General features: G+C 46.8%; 1 protein-coding gene across 1 annotated transcript in view; it reads left to right on the top strand.

Moving 5' to 3' along the window:
* The first annotated feature begins 1,483 nt into the window (after positions 1-1,483).
* Positions 1,484-14,368, top strand: part of PARP1 (poly(ADP-ribose) polymerase 1) — a 56,269-nt gene continuing 43,384 nt past the window's right edge. Inside the window, exons 1-2 of the mRNA XM_004699950.2 lie at positions 1,484-1,650; positions 7,941-8,106. Of these exons, the coding sequence (XP_004700007.1) occupies positions 1,531-1,650; positions 7,941-8,106 (286 nt within the window). The 5' untranslated portion in view covers positions 1,484-1,530. The remainder of the gene's footprint in view (positions 1,651-7,940; positions 8,107-14,368) is intronic.

The raw sequence follows: 14,368 nt of genomic DNA, 5'->3' as shown, positions 1-14,368 counted from the left end.
AAGTTTTCCCTTGAGCTAACCACGTGACTCTAACCCTAACACATACCCCAAATGTAAACTCTATCTCTAAACTTTACCCTAGAACTGCAACCATAATCTTTTTTTTCCAATCATTTTATTAGGGGCTCATACAGCTTTCATCACAGTCCATCCATCCATCCATTGTGCCAAGCACATTTGTCCATTTGTTTGTTTTTTTTAATCGTTTTATTAGGGGCTCATACAACTCTTATCACAACTCATACATACATCAATTGTTCAAAGCACATTTGTACATTCATTGCCCTCATCATTCTCAAAACATTTGCTCTCCACTTAAGCTCCTGGCATCAGGTCCTCATTTTTCCCCCTCCCTCCCAGCTCCCCCATCCCTCATGAGTTCTTAATAATTTATAAATTATTATTTTGTCATATCTTGCCCTGTCCACATTTGCTTATGCACCCATTTGTCTTCAGTGATCCGTTCTTCAACACCTCGTGATCACACAGGCTGATATGTTGTTCCATGTGGACTTTGTTGCTTCTGAGCTAGATGGCCGCTTGTTTACCTTCAAGCCTTTAAGACCCCAGATGCTATATCTTTTGATAGCCAGGCACCATCAGCTTTCTTCACCACATTTGCTTATTCACCCGCTTTGTCTTCAGCAGTTGTGTCGGGAAGGTGAGCATCATAGAATACCAATTTAATAGAAGAAAGTATTCTTGCATTGAGGGAATACTTGAGTGGAGGCCCAATGTTTTTCTGCTACCTTAATACTAAACCTATAAATATATGCACATAGATCTATTCATTTGTCCATTTGTTGCCATCATCATTCTCATTTGTCCATTTGTTGCCATCATCATTACTTTCTACTTAAGCCCTTGGTATCAGCTCATTTTTCCCTCCCTCACTCTTCTTCTTGAACCCTTGATAATTTATAAATTATTATTTTTCCAAATCTTGCACTCACCAATGTCTCCCTTCACCCACTTTTCTGTTGTCCATCCCCCAGAGAGGGGGTTATATGTAGATCCTTGTGATCAATTCCCCCTTTCTACCCCACCTTCCCCTTCCCTTCCTGGTACCACTACTCTCACTATTGCCCCTGAGGGGTTCATTTGCCCTGGATTCCCTGTGTTTCCAGCTCTTATCTGTACCAGTGTACATCCTCTGGTCTAGGCGGATTTGTAAGGCAGAACTGGGGTCATGACAGTGGGGAGGAGGAAGCCAAACCATAATCTTAACCCTAGATCTATTCTTAGCTAGGGCTCCAGGCGTGAGCAGGCACCACCTCCCCGCGCCCAGCGGAGGGCGCCTGCGTGCCACCGGCCCCGCCCCCTGAGCGCAGGCGCGGGGGACGTTCCCGCGGCCAGGCATCAGCAATCTATCGGGGAGCGCCGGGTGGTCGGCGGCGCGGCGTGGTTAAAGGCGGCGACGGCGGCGGCTGCGGCCTAAGGCGCTGGGGCGATAGCGGAGAGCGGGCAGCGCGCGCGGGCCAGCGAGGCGGCGGCGTCCGGCAGCAGTAGTGAAGCGGCACGAGTAGCGGGATGGCGGACTCCTCGGACAAGCTCTACCGGGCCGAGTACGCCAAAAGCGGCCGCGCCTCTTGCAAAAAATGCAAGGAGAACATCCCCAAGGACTCGCTCCGGATGGCTATCATGGTGCAGGTGCGGGCGGGCGGGGAGGCTCCGAGCCGGGCCGCTTTGTACAGAGTCGGGGCGTGTGCCGAGCGCGCCCCTCCCCCGAGGGCTCCTTCCAGTTGCTCCGCTCCCCACTTGCCCCGGTCTTGCTGCCCTGGAAGCGCAGGCCTCGGGGAGAATTGAGGGTGGAGGGCTTGCCCGGAGGAGGGGGCTGGGCCCAGGCTGCCCGAGCCGTGTTCTGGGGCCTGTGGGAACAGCTGCTGCCCTTCGTCCCGTGTGGCCTCCCTGGGCCCTTTCCCGGACGGTTTGGTTGATCTTGCAGCCAAAAAATCAGGAACTCTGGAGGTGCTCTGATCTTTTGCTTTTTAAAATGAAGGCATTAATTCAATCCTTGTTTGGGAGTGAAAGAGTTCCTGTTTTATGTTTTGTTTTGTTTTTTCGCCGTTCCCGTTAGAGGGGTGGAACTAATGTGCATGGACTTTGGAAGCTGGTCTGATTTTTTTTCTTCTTTAATACACTTCATTAGCAATTTCAGGTTTTCAGAAAAGTTGAAGATTAGCGCCATGCCTTCCCCTCCCCTTCCCCTGCCCAGTTTTCCCTGTGACCATGTTGCAAAAATGTGGTACATTTGTTACAGTCGATGAGCCCATGTTGATAAATTATTATAACTTACAGCCCACAGTTTACCTTTAGAGCTCATTGTTTCTGTTAGACCTTTTTGTGGATTTTGACAAAGGCATAATGTCATGTAGCCACCGTTATTGGAGTGTCATACAGAATTGTTTCACTGCACTAAGGGCTTTGTGTGTCCATGGCCTCTCTTCATTCTCCTTACAGGCTTGACTCTTCCACAGAATCATGCAGGGAGATAATGTTTTCGGGCAGGAAGCTGGCCTGATTTTTACCTACTTTGCGTAGAAGATTTTTGTCCTACATTAACTGTGGCCGCTGCCTTGAATGAGGTGTTTTATTTTAACCTATTTTTGGCTCTCATTTCACTGCCTGCTCACCCTCATTTTTCACTTAATTACATGCAAAGCTATGCATGCTGGTAATGTATCTGTACAGTGGGCTCACTTTGAGCCTAATTTATGTTTTTAAAATAACTTTTCCCCCCAAATTTCCCAGGTCCACAGATGTTCCCTTGGTAAATTTACAGCCTTCTGTTATGAGTAGATTGGCTCTGGGGCTTGATCTTCTGGTTTTTCCGACCAGTTGGGGGTCCCCCTCAGTGCCCTAGGGAGTGTAGGATCGCATTGTGTGTGGGGGTGGTGTGCCTTAAGGTCCCAGCCAAAACCAAAAAATTCAAACCAAACTCACTGGTGTGGGGTTGATGTCAACTCATAGTGACCGGATGGGACAGGGTAAAACTACCCCTTTGAATTTCCAAGACTGTAAGACTCTACGGAAATGGAAAGCTCCAGCCCCATCTTTCTCCTAAGGTCCCAACTAAAGCCTCCGCATTTCCTGCGTCCTCCACCTTCCCATTTGCTACTGCAATTCTGCTTCTCACCTGCCCCTCCCCCCCATCTCTTCCCTATGCATAGTGCGCAGGGTCAAGATAACTCACTCTACCTTTTCCTTCTGTGCAGTGAGATGGTAACAGGTTTGAGGATTGGCCAGGTAGTCCTCCCTTGATTGTCAATAATAGAGAGGAAACCTAGTGGCCCCGTGGTTGGTTGGTAGCTGAGAGACTGGTGCTTTGAATACCCTAGCTACACCGCTAGGGAACGATGAGAAAGTCTGCTTCTATAAGGATGACAACCTGGGAAACCCTAAGTGGCCGTCCGCTCTGCCCTACGGGGCCACTGTGACTCAGAATGAACCAGTAGGTTGGAAGGGGTAGCTGAGGGAGAGATCACCTACTTTTGTACTTAGGCTCCTCATTTCATATTGTGGCAGGTACTGAGGCTGTTAACTTGCCATCTTCAGGACCTGCCTTGCTTAGTACTTCGTCCTTGAGCACCTATTAATTTCCAGGCGCATTTTAGGTGCCAAGGACAGAAAGGTACTTACAGTCCATGCCTGGCAGGGTCCCACTGGATAAAGGGAAGATGTCAGGGAAGCAAACACTGCTGCTCAGGTGCCTCCCCTGGTGGAGCCGTGTGCCCAGGAGAGGAGGCCAACGGATCCACTTAAATGTGGGGGCTTGAGTAGGAGTCATTATTTGCAAAATCGTGGGCTCTGGAAAATGAAAATAAAAAAGTAGACTGAGACATTTGAGGAGCCGTATCTCCCTCCACTAAGGGACATTGAATGGGGCATTGTTAGTTCCCTGGTAGAGTTCTTACCTGCCCTGAGGGATTCCCAGGTTCTATTCCAGGTCAGTCAGTGCACCCCGTTAGCAGCTCCCACACATCTGTCAGTGTGTTTGCTGTGGTGGATTGTATGTTGCAACAATATTGAAGATTATATCGCTGGTATTTCACATGTCATTGGGGCTACTCATGGTACCCAGGTTCCAGCAGAGCTTCCAAAGTAAGACCAAAAAAAGAAAAGCCTGGTCTTTTTCTGAAAGTTAGCCAGCGAGTGCTGTGTGTCAAAAGGAGGAGCCATTGTGAAAGCCACAGCTTCTGTCCTGAGAATGGTGCAGCCCCAGACTGTGCTGTGGCCACCATGAGTTGGAGCTGGCTCCAACATGGCTAGCCACAGTAGCAAGGCTTTGAGCTTTACCCGGACTACAAGCTGAACCTGTTCCCATGAGGCACCCTGGTGACACAGTGGTTAAGTGGTAGCTGGGATACACCAGCTGCGCCTCCATAGTAGATGGGCAGCCTGCTTCTGGGACGATTCCCACCCACTGCCAGTCATCCGACTCTAGCATGACAACAGGGCAGAGTGCAGCTGCCCCACAACTCTGTGGGGGCTGTAAATCTTTACAGGAGCAGACAGCCTCCTCATTCTCCCAAGGTGCCCTGGTGGATTCAAACTGGACTTTGCCGTTAGCAGCCCAAGGCTTACCCTTGTAGGGCCACTGTGAATTGGAATTTACTGGGATGAAGTTCCCTCTCCTGGTGCAAGGACTGGGTTGGGGGTGAGCAGGGGGGTATCAACCTGGAGTCAGAGGGATGGTGGCTAGAATTAGAGTTTCAAGCATTTGGATGGTGAGAAACTTTACATCTCTACTTTGCACGAACCTCTAGAAATTCAGCAAAGCAAAATCATAGTAGCAGTACCTAGCCCCTCCAGTAATTGAAGGTATGTTGATTTCTCTACAGATGTTGATTTTTCAAATTACCATTTAGTCTCACCTCTACTCCAAAATATGGTGGTTATTAAATCAGATACAAATTAAATTGTTATTTACTGCTTCAAAGCATTTAACCCTATTTAAAGCATTGGTTAGTTGTCCCACAATTATTTTTTAAGTGTTCTGATTATCTTACTATAAGTGCATTTCATGAAGCATTTTAAGACTTTCTGTGAAAGGGATATCCTCAGCTCCTCCTGGGGCCAGCGGGGCCCTTGTTCTATTTGGATACCCATTGCCATTGAGTCAGGCAGTGACCCTGTAAGGACAGTAGAATTGCCCCATGGGGTTTCCAAGGCTGTAATCGTGGAGCCACGGTGGCCGAATGGGTTATGCACTGGGTTGCTAACCAGAGTCTGCAGTTCAAAACCACTAACCGCCCCGTGGGAGAAAGAGACACGTTCTACTCCCTTGAAGGTTTGTAGTCTCAGAATCTACGGGGGCAGTTCTGCTGGGTCTGAGTGAGAATTGGCTTAATCGGTGTAGAGCAGACTGCCTCGTTTTTCCTCTTAGGATGCCTGTTGGATTCAAACCACCCAGCTTTCTGGTTGTGGAGCCCTGGTGATGTGGAGGTTCCACGTTGGGCTGTTAGCCACAAGGTCAGTTGGAAACCAACTGCTCCGAGGGAGAAAGACGGGGTTTTCTTCTCCTGGAGAGTCAGTCTGGGGCCTCACGAGGCCCTTGCACCCTGTCCCCTAGGGTCGCTATGAATTGGCAGCGACTTGGTGGCAGTGAGTTTGGTTTTTGAGTTTTCTGATGAAGAGCCAAACACTTAACCCGGCACCACCATGGTTAGAGCCGAGTACAGCTGTGTCAAGACCGCTGGGAAGGGGGAGTTTCGCTCTGCCTAGGGACTCTGGGATAGTGTGCCCTTGAGGAACTGTGTGTGACTCACTCTACGCCAAAATGTTAATCTTCTGCGCACACTGGATAGGAAAAGAAATTCTCCAGGCATTGTAATTGGGGATGAGTTTGGGTTTTAATTCATGTGTAAAGCTGGCCCTCTCACTGGCTACGGGCTTGGAGCTAGGACTCTTTTTACATTTGTATAGGTGGATTGTTCTCCTTAAGTATCAAAACACCAGATGCCTTAGCTGTCATGCCTCCGGGTGGCCCCTTGTGGCTGTCCCCGGAGATGCTAGCCTCCAACTTGTAGTCTTTATAGAGAGTGCTGGGTGACCTGTGTGTTTTGTCTTGGGTTTTCGGTGGCTGCCCTTTCGGAAGTAGGCCACCAGGCCCTTCTTCCTAGGGACCTCTGGGTGCCCTCAAACCCCGGCACTCTTGATTTGTCCTCTCTGCAGCCTGTATTTGGGCAGCACCTAGGATGCCCAGCACTGCGCCCATAGTTGGGGAGACAGCACTGAGTCCCCAAAGTATTAGGAGCCAGACCTTGGTTGTCAGTGATGTTACAAAGGCACATTCCTTCCTGTTTATGGAGAACTTTTTTTTTTACTGGCTCAGCCTTGGGGCAGAACTTTCTAGGGTGGGCTCCAGGGCAAACATGGAGGAACTTGGCTTCTCAGCAGATTCAAATCAGCCTTACAGTTACTTTGTCATCCTCCCCACCCCCAGAATATCTCCCTCACTCCTACAACTCTATCTTAAAAGTTCTGCATCATACTTATTTATACAATTATAATACTTTGTTATGCGTGCACAGCATTTAGTTCTGATGTTCTAGAAAAGCAGATGTTTGGGGTGGGGCACCCTGCCGTTAGAGCAGCTTGTGTATTTTAAGTAGACTGTGGCGTTGTGCTTCCTGCTGGGCAACGGAGTGGAAAGAGAGCACTGTGTTGTCAGAGTGAAATCCAGCCTGGACGACTGATGTACAGTTGTCTGTCCAGCAGTTTCCATCTGTGAGGGGCTGGTTGCGAAGTCACCGGGGCTTGAGAGGGGTACCAAAGTAAAAACCTGGGACAGTCAACTTTGCTCCTCTTATAATGACCTGCACCCACACCCCACCCCATGCAACAGCGGACAGCTCCATCCTCGCAGGGCTTTCTTATGGCTGTGATCGTTATGAAAACAGATCACGAAGCCTTTCTACTGCAGCACCACGGGGGGATTCAAACCGCCAGCCTTAAGGTTTGCAGTCTAGCATCCCTCCCCCAAGAAAAAAAACACCCTGTGGGTTTCCGAGACAGTCAATCTTAACAGGAGCAGAAAGCCACCTCTCCCCCTTGGAGCGGCTGGTGGGTTTGTGCTGCTGGCTTTACAGTTAGCAGCCCAGCAAGTAACCACGAAACCACCAGGCTCCTTGTTTGCACCACCTAAAGACCCGGTAGATGCCATTCTCTCTAGCCTGTTACTGCCTGGGAGCTTCCAGTTCCTGCACTTGGGAGGTGTGCTTCCTAGCAGCCCGTGAGTAAGCAGATCGGGCCTGACTGTTGTCTCTCCTCCCTGGCCTTCTTCCCCGGCCCCATTCACTTTCATTCTCCCTTCGTGAAAGTCCACACCACCCACATCGGTGTGGCTCCTGTGAGCTTGACACTCTCCGACACGGTTTTTTCCAGTCTTGCTCATCACCAATCACTTGCTCCTCATTACTTTTTACTGTGATGGCACTTGAAGAGCCCTCTCTGGTCCACAGAGGTCCTTTGAGTCCAGGCCTGACGGGACCCGCTCTCTGGCTTCCCCTGTCATCTGCAGCGGGATCTTGATGTGGGTTGGGAATCTTATGTACATTTTATTACATAAGATGTGGTGAGTCATGTCACTGGAATGTTGCCGTGTGTGGCTAAAGGGTTCGTGAACAGAGCTCTGTTCTCAAAAGTGGCCACCGTTTCCTAGGGGTTTCATGTCCCGAGAGTCGAGTCAGGAACAGCAGGCTGCGTTGTCTGTGCTGTCTAGGAGGGCGTAGAGAAGGCGCGTGGAACAGGGTGCAGTTTCCCACCCATCTGCAGCCTTTCCTGTGGCAGAGGAGGTGTGCCAGGTGCTTCTCATCTTACAGATGAACTAAGGATTGACTTGGGCCGCTGGTTGCCAAGGGCTGGGGATGATACAGAGATCGAGAAGCCTGGAGCTCCAGTCCTTGTACCATTTACCTCTCTGATCTGCTTCCTTCCAGTCTCCCATGTTTGACGGCAAAGTCCCACACTGGTACCATTTCTCCTGCTTCTGGAAGGTCGGCCATTGCCTCCCGCACCCTGATGTCGATGTGGACGGCTTCTCAGAGCTGCGCTGGGATGACCAGCAGAAAGTTAAGAAGACTGCAGAGGCTGGAGGGGTGACAGGTATATGCAAGCCAGGCCAGCAGCGGGGTTCCCCACTCCCCCAAAGCTCCCAGGAGACCTTTCCTGAACAAAGGAAAAGTCCTTCTGTCTCATGTATAAGCTTTGATCCTATATTGCCATATATTTTCCCAGGTGCCTTTACATTTTGGAAAGTTGGTGTGTTTTCCATCACATTTGAAGGGAATCTTTTAAAAATTGCCTGATCATTTCTCTACTTTCCCAAACCGGTAATAATGTTCTCATGAGTGCCAGCGGGAACGTTGCCATCGTGCTGCCTAGCCACCATTTGTACCCATGCCAAATGGTGTTCTCTATTTGCCTGCTCGTGCAGCTGTTGATACGTTTGCCTCCAACTGCTTCTGGTTGGCTGGAGATTGAGAAACCGGTAACACAGCTAAGTATTGTGAATTTTATAATAAGAATATATTTTCCAAGAAAAGTCTAGCAGCTAAGTGTTGGTTTTAACAGAGGAGAGGTGTGGTAAAATTGCTTTGTTCTAAGGCCTTTTTCCCCTCTGCATTCTGTCTAATGGAGATTGTTGGTTTAGGGACCTAGTAGTTATAACATATACTGGCACAGTAAGTTTTAATTTTATAAGCTCTCTCTAGTGGAATCATCTTATGCCATAAAGTTAAAATACTAACCACTGATTGTCGATTGTCCAGAGATTTTTTTGGTGGGGGTAAGATCCTAGCACAGTATCTTTTCAAACATACAGTTTAAATCATCCATCCTATACCCCTGAGATAGTCATTAGTATTGTATGCTGTCTCCTTAACGTGATTTTTGTCTGTACAATTGATTCACATATATGCCCGTGTTCTCCCTGCTTTTTCATGTCCTGTTAAAATGAAATCTTAACCTACATATGCTACTGTTTACATTGAACGGTATTCTTCATATTAAGAGTTTTAGGTTTTTTTGTTTTTACTTTTTATTATGAACTGGGTGAAGGTTTACAGAGCAGACTTTCAGTTTTCCATTCAACAGTTTACACATTTGTTTCATTTCATGCACTGCAGGCCCTTCAGCGTACCATCACGTATCCCATTCCTCCCTCTTTCCTTTCCCATTCTTCCTTCTTCCTTAACTTGGTCCTTGGGCACATGCTGCCCTTTTGATCTCAGATGGTGAGGTGATTTATTCTAAGGTATGAGTACCTCACTAGTGTTACTCTTCCCCATAGAGACCCATCTGTTACTTTGCTGTAGTTGAGCAGTGGAGGTGGGAGTTACAGATTCTTTTATAACTGTGTACAGGTATTCCTTACCTTAAATTGTGTTTGAGTTACCATGAACCACACTGAAGTCCTCTGGTTCGTTTTTTAACATTTTACTGTTAGTAATGGGCGCTATATACACTGTTGCCGCATAATTTGTTAATGCTGTCATTGGTGGCATAGTGGTTACAGGTTTGGCTGCTAACTGCAAGGTCAGCAGTTCAAAAGCAGTAGTCACTCCTTGTGAGAATCAAGACTTTCTACTCCTGTAAGGAGATACTGTCCCAAATTCACGGGTCAGCGAGTCAGCATCAACTCGATGACAGTCACCTTTGATGGACTTTTTGTTTTTCTTGTGGGGAGCAAGGGTGGTGCTTGGTCATTCTCAGATGTTCAGTATTGTGATTTACTGTTCAAAAAACTGCCATATAGCAGGATGTAATGTAAACACTACAAAATAAGACAGTCATCAGAATGGAACCCTATCATAAGTTGGTGATATTTGCTAAAATTTTGTGCACTATTCCAAATACTTAACATATATTAATCTCATTGAATTCTCCTAACAGCCCGTTATCAGTTTTAATGCATGAAGAGTCTGAGGCACAGGGCTGATGGATCCAGCTAATCCATGGTTAGTTACAGGTGGCAAATGCCTGAGCCAGATTCAAACTCCGGGCCACCTGGCTCTTTGTACCAAGAGGTTAGCCTTTTGGCTCCGTTATACATATAGAGCTGCCGCAGACTTCTAGGACACCCTAAGACATCTGCTCAGTTACTTGTGTGACTCCTCGGAATGGGGTTTCTGCTTAAAGAAATGCATGGCTTAAAGGCCTTCTCTCTGCGGGTCCAGGGCTCCCTTGGGCAGTGGGGGGAAGCTTGGTGATTGATTTCTGAAAAATGAGCCACTGAAAACCTCATAGAGCACTGTTTTGACTTTTGGAATGGGAGAGGGGGAGAGAGAGAGAGAGAGAGAGAGAGAGAGAGTGTGTGTGTGTGTGTGTGTGTTCGTGCCCTTGCTTTCCAGAAAGCTTACATGAGTTGCACGTAGTCTGGCTATCTTTAATATATTCACTTCTAGTGCCACTCCATCTCTGAGTGGGACATTTTGTAGTGTTCATTTGCCGTTAGTGCTACTTTGGTTGTTGTCTGGGTCCAAAGAAGTGGTGTAGAGGCCACAGCTGACCTCTTCCTGCTAGGAAAAGGAAGAGAATGCAATCCTTGTCTCTCCGAGGGTGATCCCTGTGCGGCAAAAGTCAAGTATGCCTTCACTCTCCAACCTTGACCTGACCCCATCCACCCCGTCCCCAGCCCTCTGCTGCTCTCTAGGTTCAGTCGTCCATTGCAGTGGCCACGCACAACTCCCAGGCAGAGTGCCCACAATAGGAAGATTGAATAGGGAACCTAGCAGGTGACAGAATGTCAGGTACAGCCCCTCCTCACCCTTTCGGTCCAGTGCCCCGCTCCGGCAGGTGTGTACAAAACTCCTTCAGCATTGATGAAGCTTTCTCAACTGCTTCCCTGCCAGCTCTCCATGCAGGGATCTCAGATATGCGTCTCTCCTGTTCTTTCTCTTTTAAAACATATTTCACACATACAATTCAGTAGTTGAGTAGTACAGTCGTCTCCACGATCAATTTGAGAACATTGATTTCTTTCTCGTACTCATTGTTCTCAGCTCAACCTCCCCTGCCATACCCCCCAATAAACCATCAGTGCAGTCACTGTTGCTAGCTCTACACCCCTGGCTCCTTTTTGCTTGTCAGGGGCATCTCTGTTCCTGCTTCTGAAAATGGCTCACTTCATACCCTGTGGAATGACAAACTGAGCAGTCCCCTCTATTAGAGTTTCATCCATGAGAATTATAAGTGTCACTTCATAGTGTCCTGGCTTTACTTTTATTTTGAGGGGGGCGGGCCGGTTGTCTTTTGCCCATGAGTCATGAAAGATATAAATCCTGTCTCGTATATTTTGCAAGTATTTTTTCCAGCTTGATGTTTTCCCTTTAGCTCTCTTGATCTCGTGTTTTGACAAATTCAAGTGTTATCTTTTGACTAAATTTCCATGTAGTCATATTTATCTTCTCACTGGGGATCTTGTCTTTGGTATTTTTGGTATCATAGTTCTGTTACTTATTTTAAAATTTCATCTGGAATTTTTAAAATAGTGACATATGCTTGGTATAAAGTTAGGTGCCAGTTAGTTTTTCAAAAAGAAGCCACAACAGTTCAATGGAGAAAGGGTGACTTTCAACAAATGGACAGCAGGATATTTACATGGGTGGGTGCGAGAACTCCCAACTCAAACCTAACCCCAAAAGGACTTGAAGATACCACAAAGTCATAACTAATTGGCTCCATAACCCTTTAAGTATAAAGTTCTTTAAACTTTGAAAAATGTGTACACATACCCTGTAAGTTACAGAACATTTCTATAGCCCCAGAACGTTTTCTTTTGCCCTTTCCAGTCATCCAAGTCCCCTCCCCATGCCCAGGTAGCTGGTTTTCTGATTTCTGTCGCCATAAGTTAGTTTTGTATGCTCTAAAAACGTCATGTAAATGGAATAGAGTGGGGTCTTATAGCACAATATCGTGGGAGTCACCCACATGGTCTAGTGCGGCTAGGTTTTGTTGGTGTTTTATTGCTAGGAGTCCTCAGTAAGACAATATCCAACCAGCCTCTCCTTTCTCTTGGTTTCTTTGGGGTGGTTGTCAGTTTAGAAACACAGCCACGACGAGCGTTCATGGCCTAGTCTGTATAGACACGAATATGTAAGAATGGAAGTCCTATTCAGGAATAACTTTTTAAGAACCCTTCAAACTATTTTCTGAAGTAATTGTACCACGTAGCACGTTCCCCAGGGGAATATATGAATTCCAATTCCTTCACCTCCTCACTAGCATTTAGGATGGTCAGTCTTTTTAATATAAGCCACTTTAATTGGTAGGTAGTAAAAATCTCATTGTGGCTCTTTAATTTGCCTGTCTTTATTTTTGAGTTGTAAGAATTCTTAATGTCCTAGATAAAGATCCTTTTTAACTGTATGTGGTGCAAAATACCTTTCCCTAGTGACTTACCTATTTGTGTGCCTACATTTTTTGGTGAAAGGTTTTGGTTTTGATGACATTAGTCCATTGGTTTTTCTTCTTCCTTCAATGGGCAGTACCTCCCGTGGCCTGCCCAAGAAATGTTGGCCTACTCTTAAGATCAGGAAGGTACAGACACTCCTTTGCTTTCCCTCTAAAAGCTACCCCGTTTTCGCTTCTACATTTAGGTCTGTGAGCTCATGCTGATCAAAATGTATTAAATAACATGCCAAACCAAAACTGCCATCAAGTTGATGCTGACTCATAGCAACCCTATAGGACAGGCTAGCACTGCCCCTGTGAGTTTTCGAGACCGCAACGCTTTATGGGAGTAGAAAGCTTCGTCTTCTGCTGAAGAAAGGTGGTCTCAAACTTCTGACCTTGCAGTTAGCAGCCCAGTGGGTAACTGCTACACCAGCAGGGCTCCTTTGGGATCAGCAGAAGTGCAAAACGTGTAACATTGGAAAGTCAATCCATGTATTTTCTCACATTGATAGTGTGTCTGTGCAGTCATGAAATAGTGAATGATCCTCCCCCACCCCACCCCCTTTGTGATTTTGTGGTATCCTAGATTCCTTTTTGGGTTAGGTATGAGTTGGGAGGAGACTCCCCTCTCCCCCCATGTCACCATCCTATTGTCCTGGCACCATTTGATGAAACATCACCTTTACTTCCTTTTGAAAAACTAATTGGCACCATAACTATGGGTTTTCTGAACTCTGATACTTAGTTCCAATGGGGGGGGCCATGCGGTTGTGTAATCGAAGGGTAAATTTGGGAGGTATCAGACGAGATAAAAGATACGAGGGCTCACCTCTTCCGTGATGACCAGAACCAGAATGGGATTGTACTTCATTCTCTCACAGACTTAGATAATCTCAGGCAAACTGTTGTAGCCTACTGAGATCGTTTATGGTGCCAGCCTGGCAGGTGGGATTAACTGAAGCAGAGATAAATGGCTCGGTGAGCCTCGCCTTTCTTGTCTCTCGCTCTTTGATCATCGGACCAGTGTGCGGCTGCCTTGCTTGTTCTGTGCCTCAATTTACAGGCCACACTACCTGTGGGACGCCTAGCCTGTGGACTGTGTCACTGTAAGTTGAGGTGACCTGCCTTTTGATTGGCTGCTGTGCTGAGATAGCCTAGCTCTCCATATAGAGGAAGACCTGGCAGCAGACTAGACTTAAAAAGGACTGCTATTGTCTCACAACTCTCTCTCACGGGAGTGAGTTGCACTGAGCCATTTGTACTGCTTTATAATTTAGCTGTTCTTGTATTATATATCTATCTGTATTTATTTTAACCGTTCATTTCTTTTGTTATATATCTAATTATCTTTATAAATAAAAATGTTAAATTAGCAATTTTGTTTTATCTCTCTAGAGAACCCTGTCTAACACACCTACTGTCCGTTCCCATAAAAAAACAACCCAGACCGGCAACAAGTTCAAAAGAAAAAGTTTTATTTCCTGCGCAGGGACCTTCAGCTCTCGAGAGGAGACTGAGTGGTCCTCGTTTACTTTTCCAAAGGTTTTTATACTGTTGCAACGTGCAGGTTCGCAAGCAAGCAGAGTACAGAAGCAGGATGTTGCAGTTAGCCATTCTTAGTCACACAATAACTGCTCTTAGTTGGACAATAATTGCTCTGATCATTCTTCCAAACCTTCTGAACATACATTTCCTTCGGTACATTCCGCTGCGCTTGTCAGCACAGCCTGCCTCCCTACTATCAGCTAGTTCATTTATAGTTCATAATGGCTTCTGCCAGCTCAAAATGGCTTCACTCTTGTCAAGGCTGTTTAAGCTTTTCATAGCGCTACTACAAAACAAGCCACGGTAAGCTGATACATAACTGGAGGGGGTTGTATTAAAAGCATACACAGAACATGAGGCATGAGGGGGTCATGCTAGGGGTATACATGCAATAGAAAGGGGTTGTACTAGGGGCATACATGTGACA

This window comes from Echinops telfairi, unplaced genomic scaffold (assembly GCF_000313985.2).
Source record: "Echinops telfairi isolate 266 unplaced genomic scaffold, ASM31398v2 ScPeMD7_7424;HRSCAF=8462, whole genome shotgun sequence".
Taxonomy (NCBI): domain Eukaryota; kingdom Metazoa; phylum Chordata; class Mammalia; order Afrosoricida; family Tenrecidae; genus Echinops; species Echinops telfairi.
Note: the sequence above shows the minus strand (reverse complement) of the source record. Positions and strands in the feature narration are given on the sequence as shown.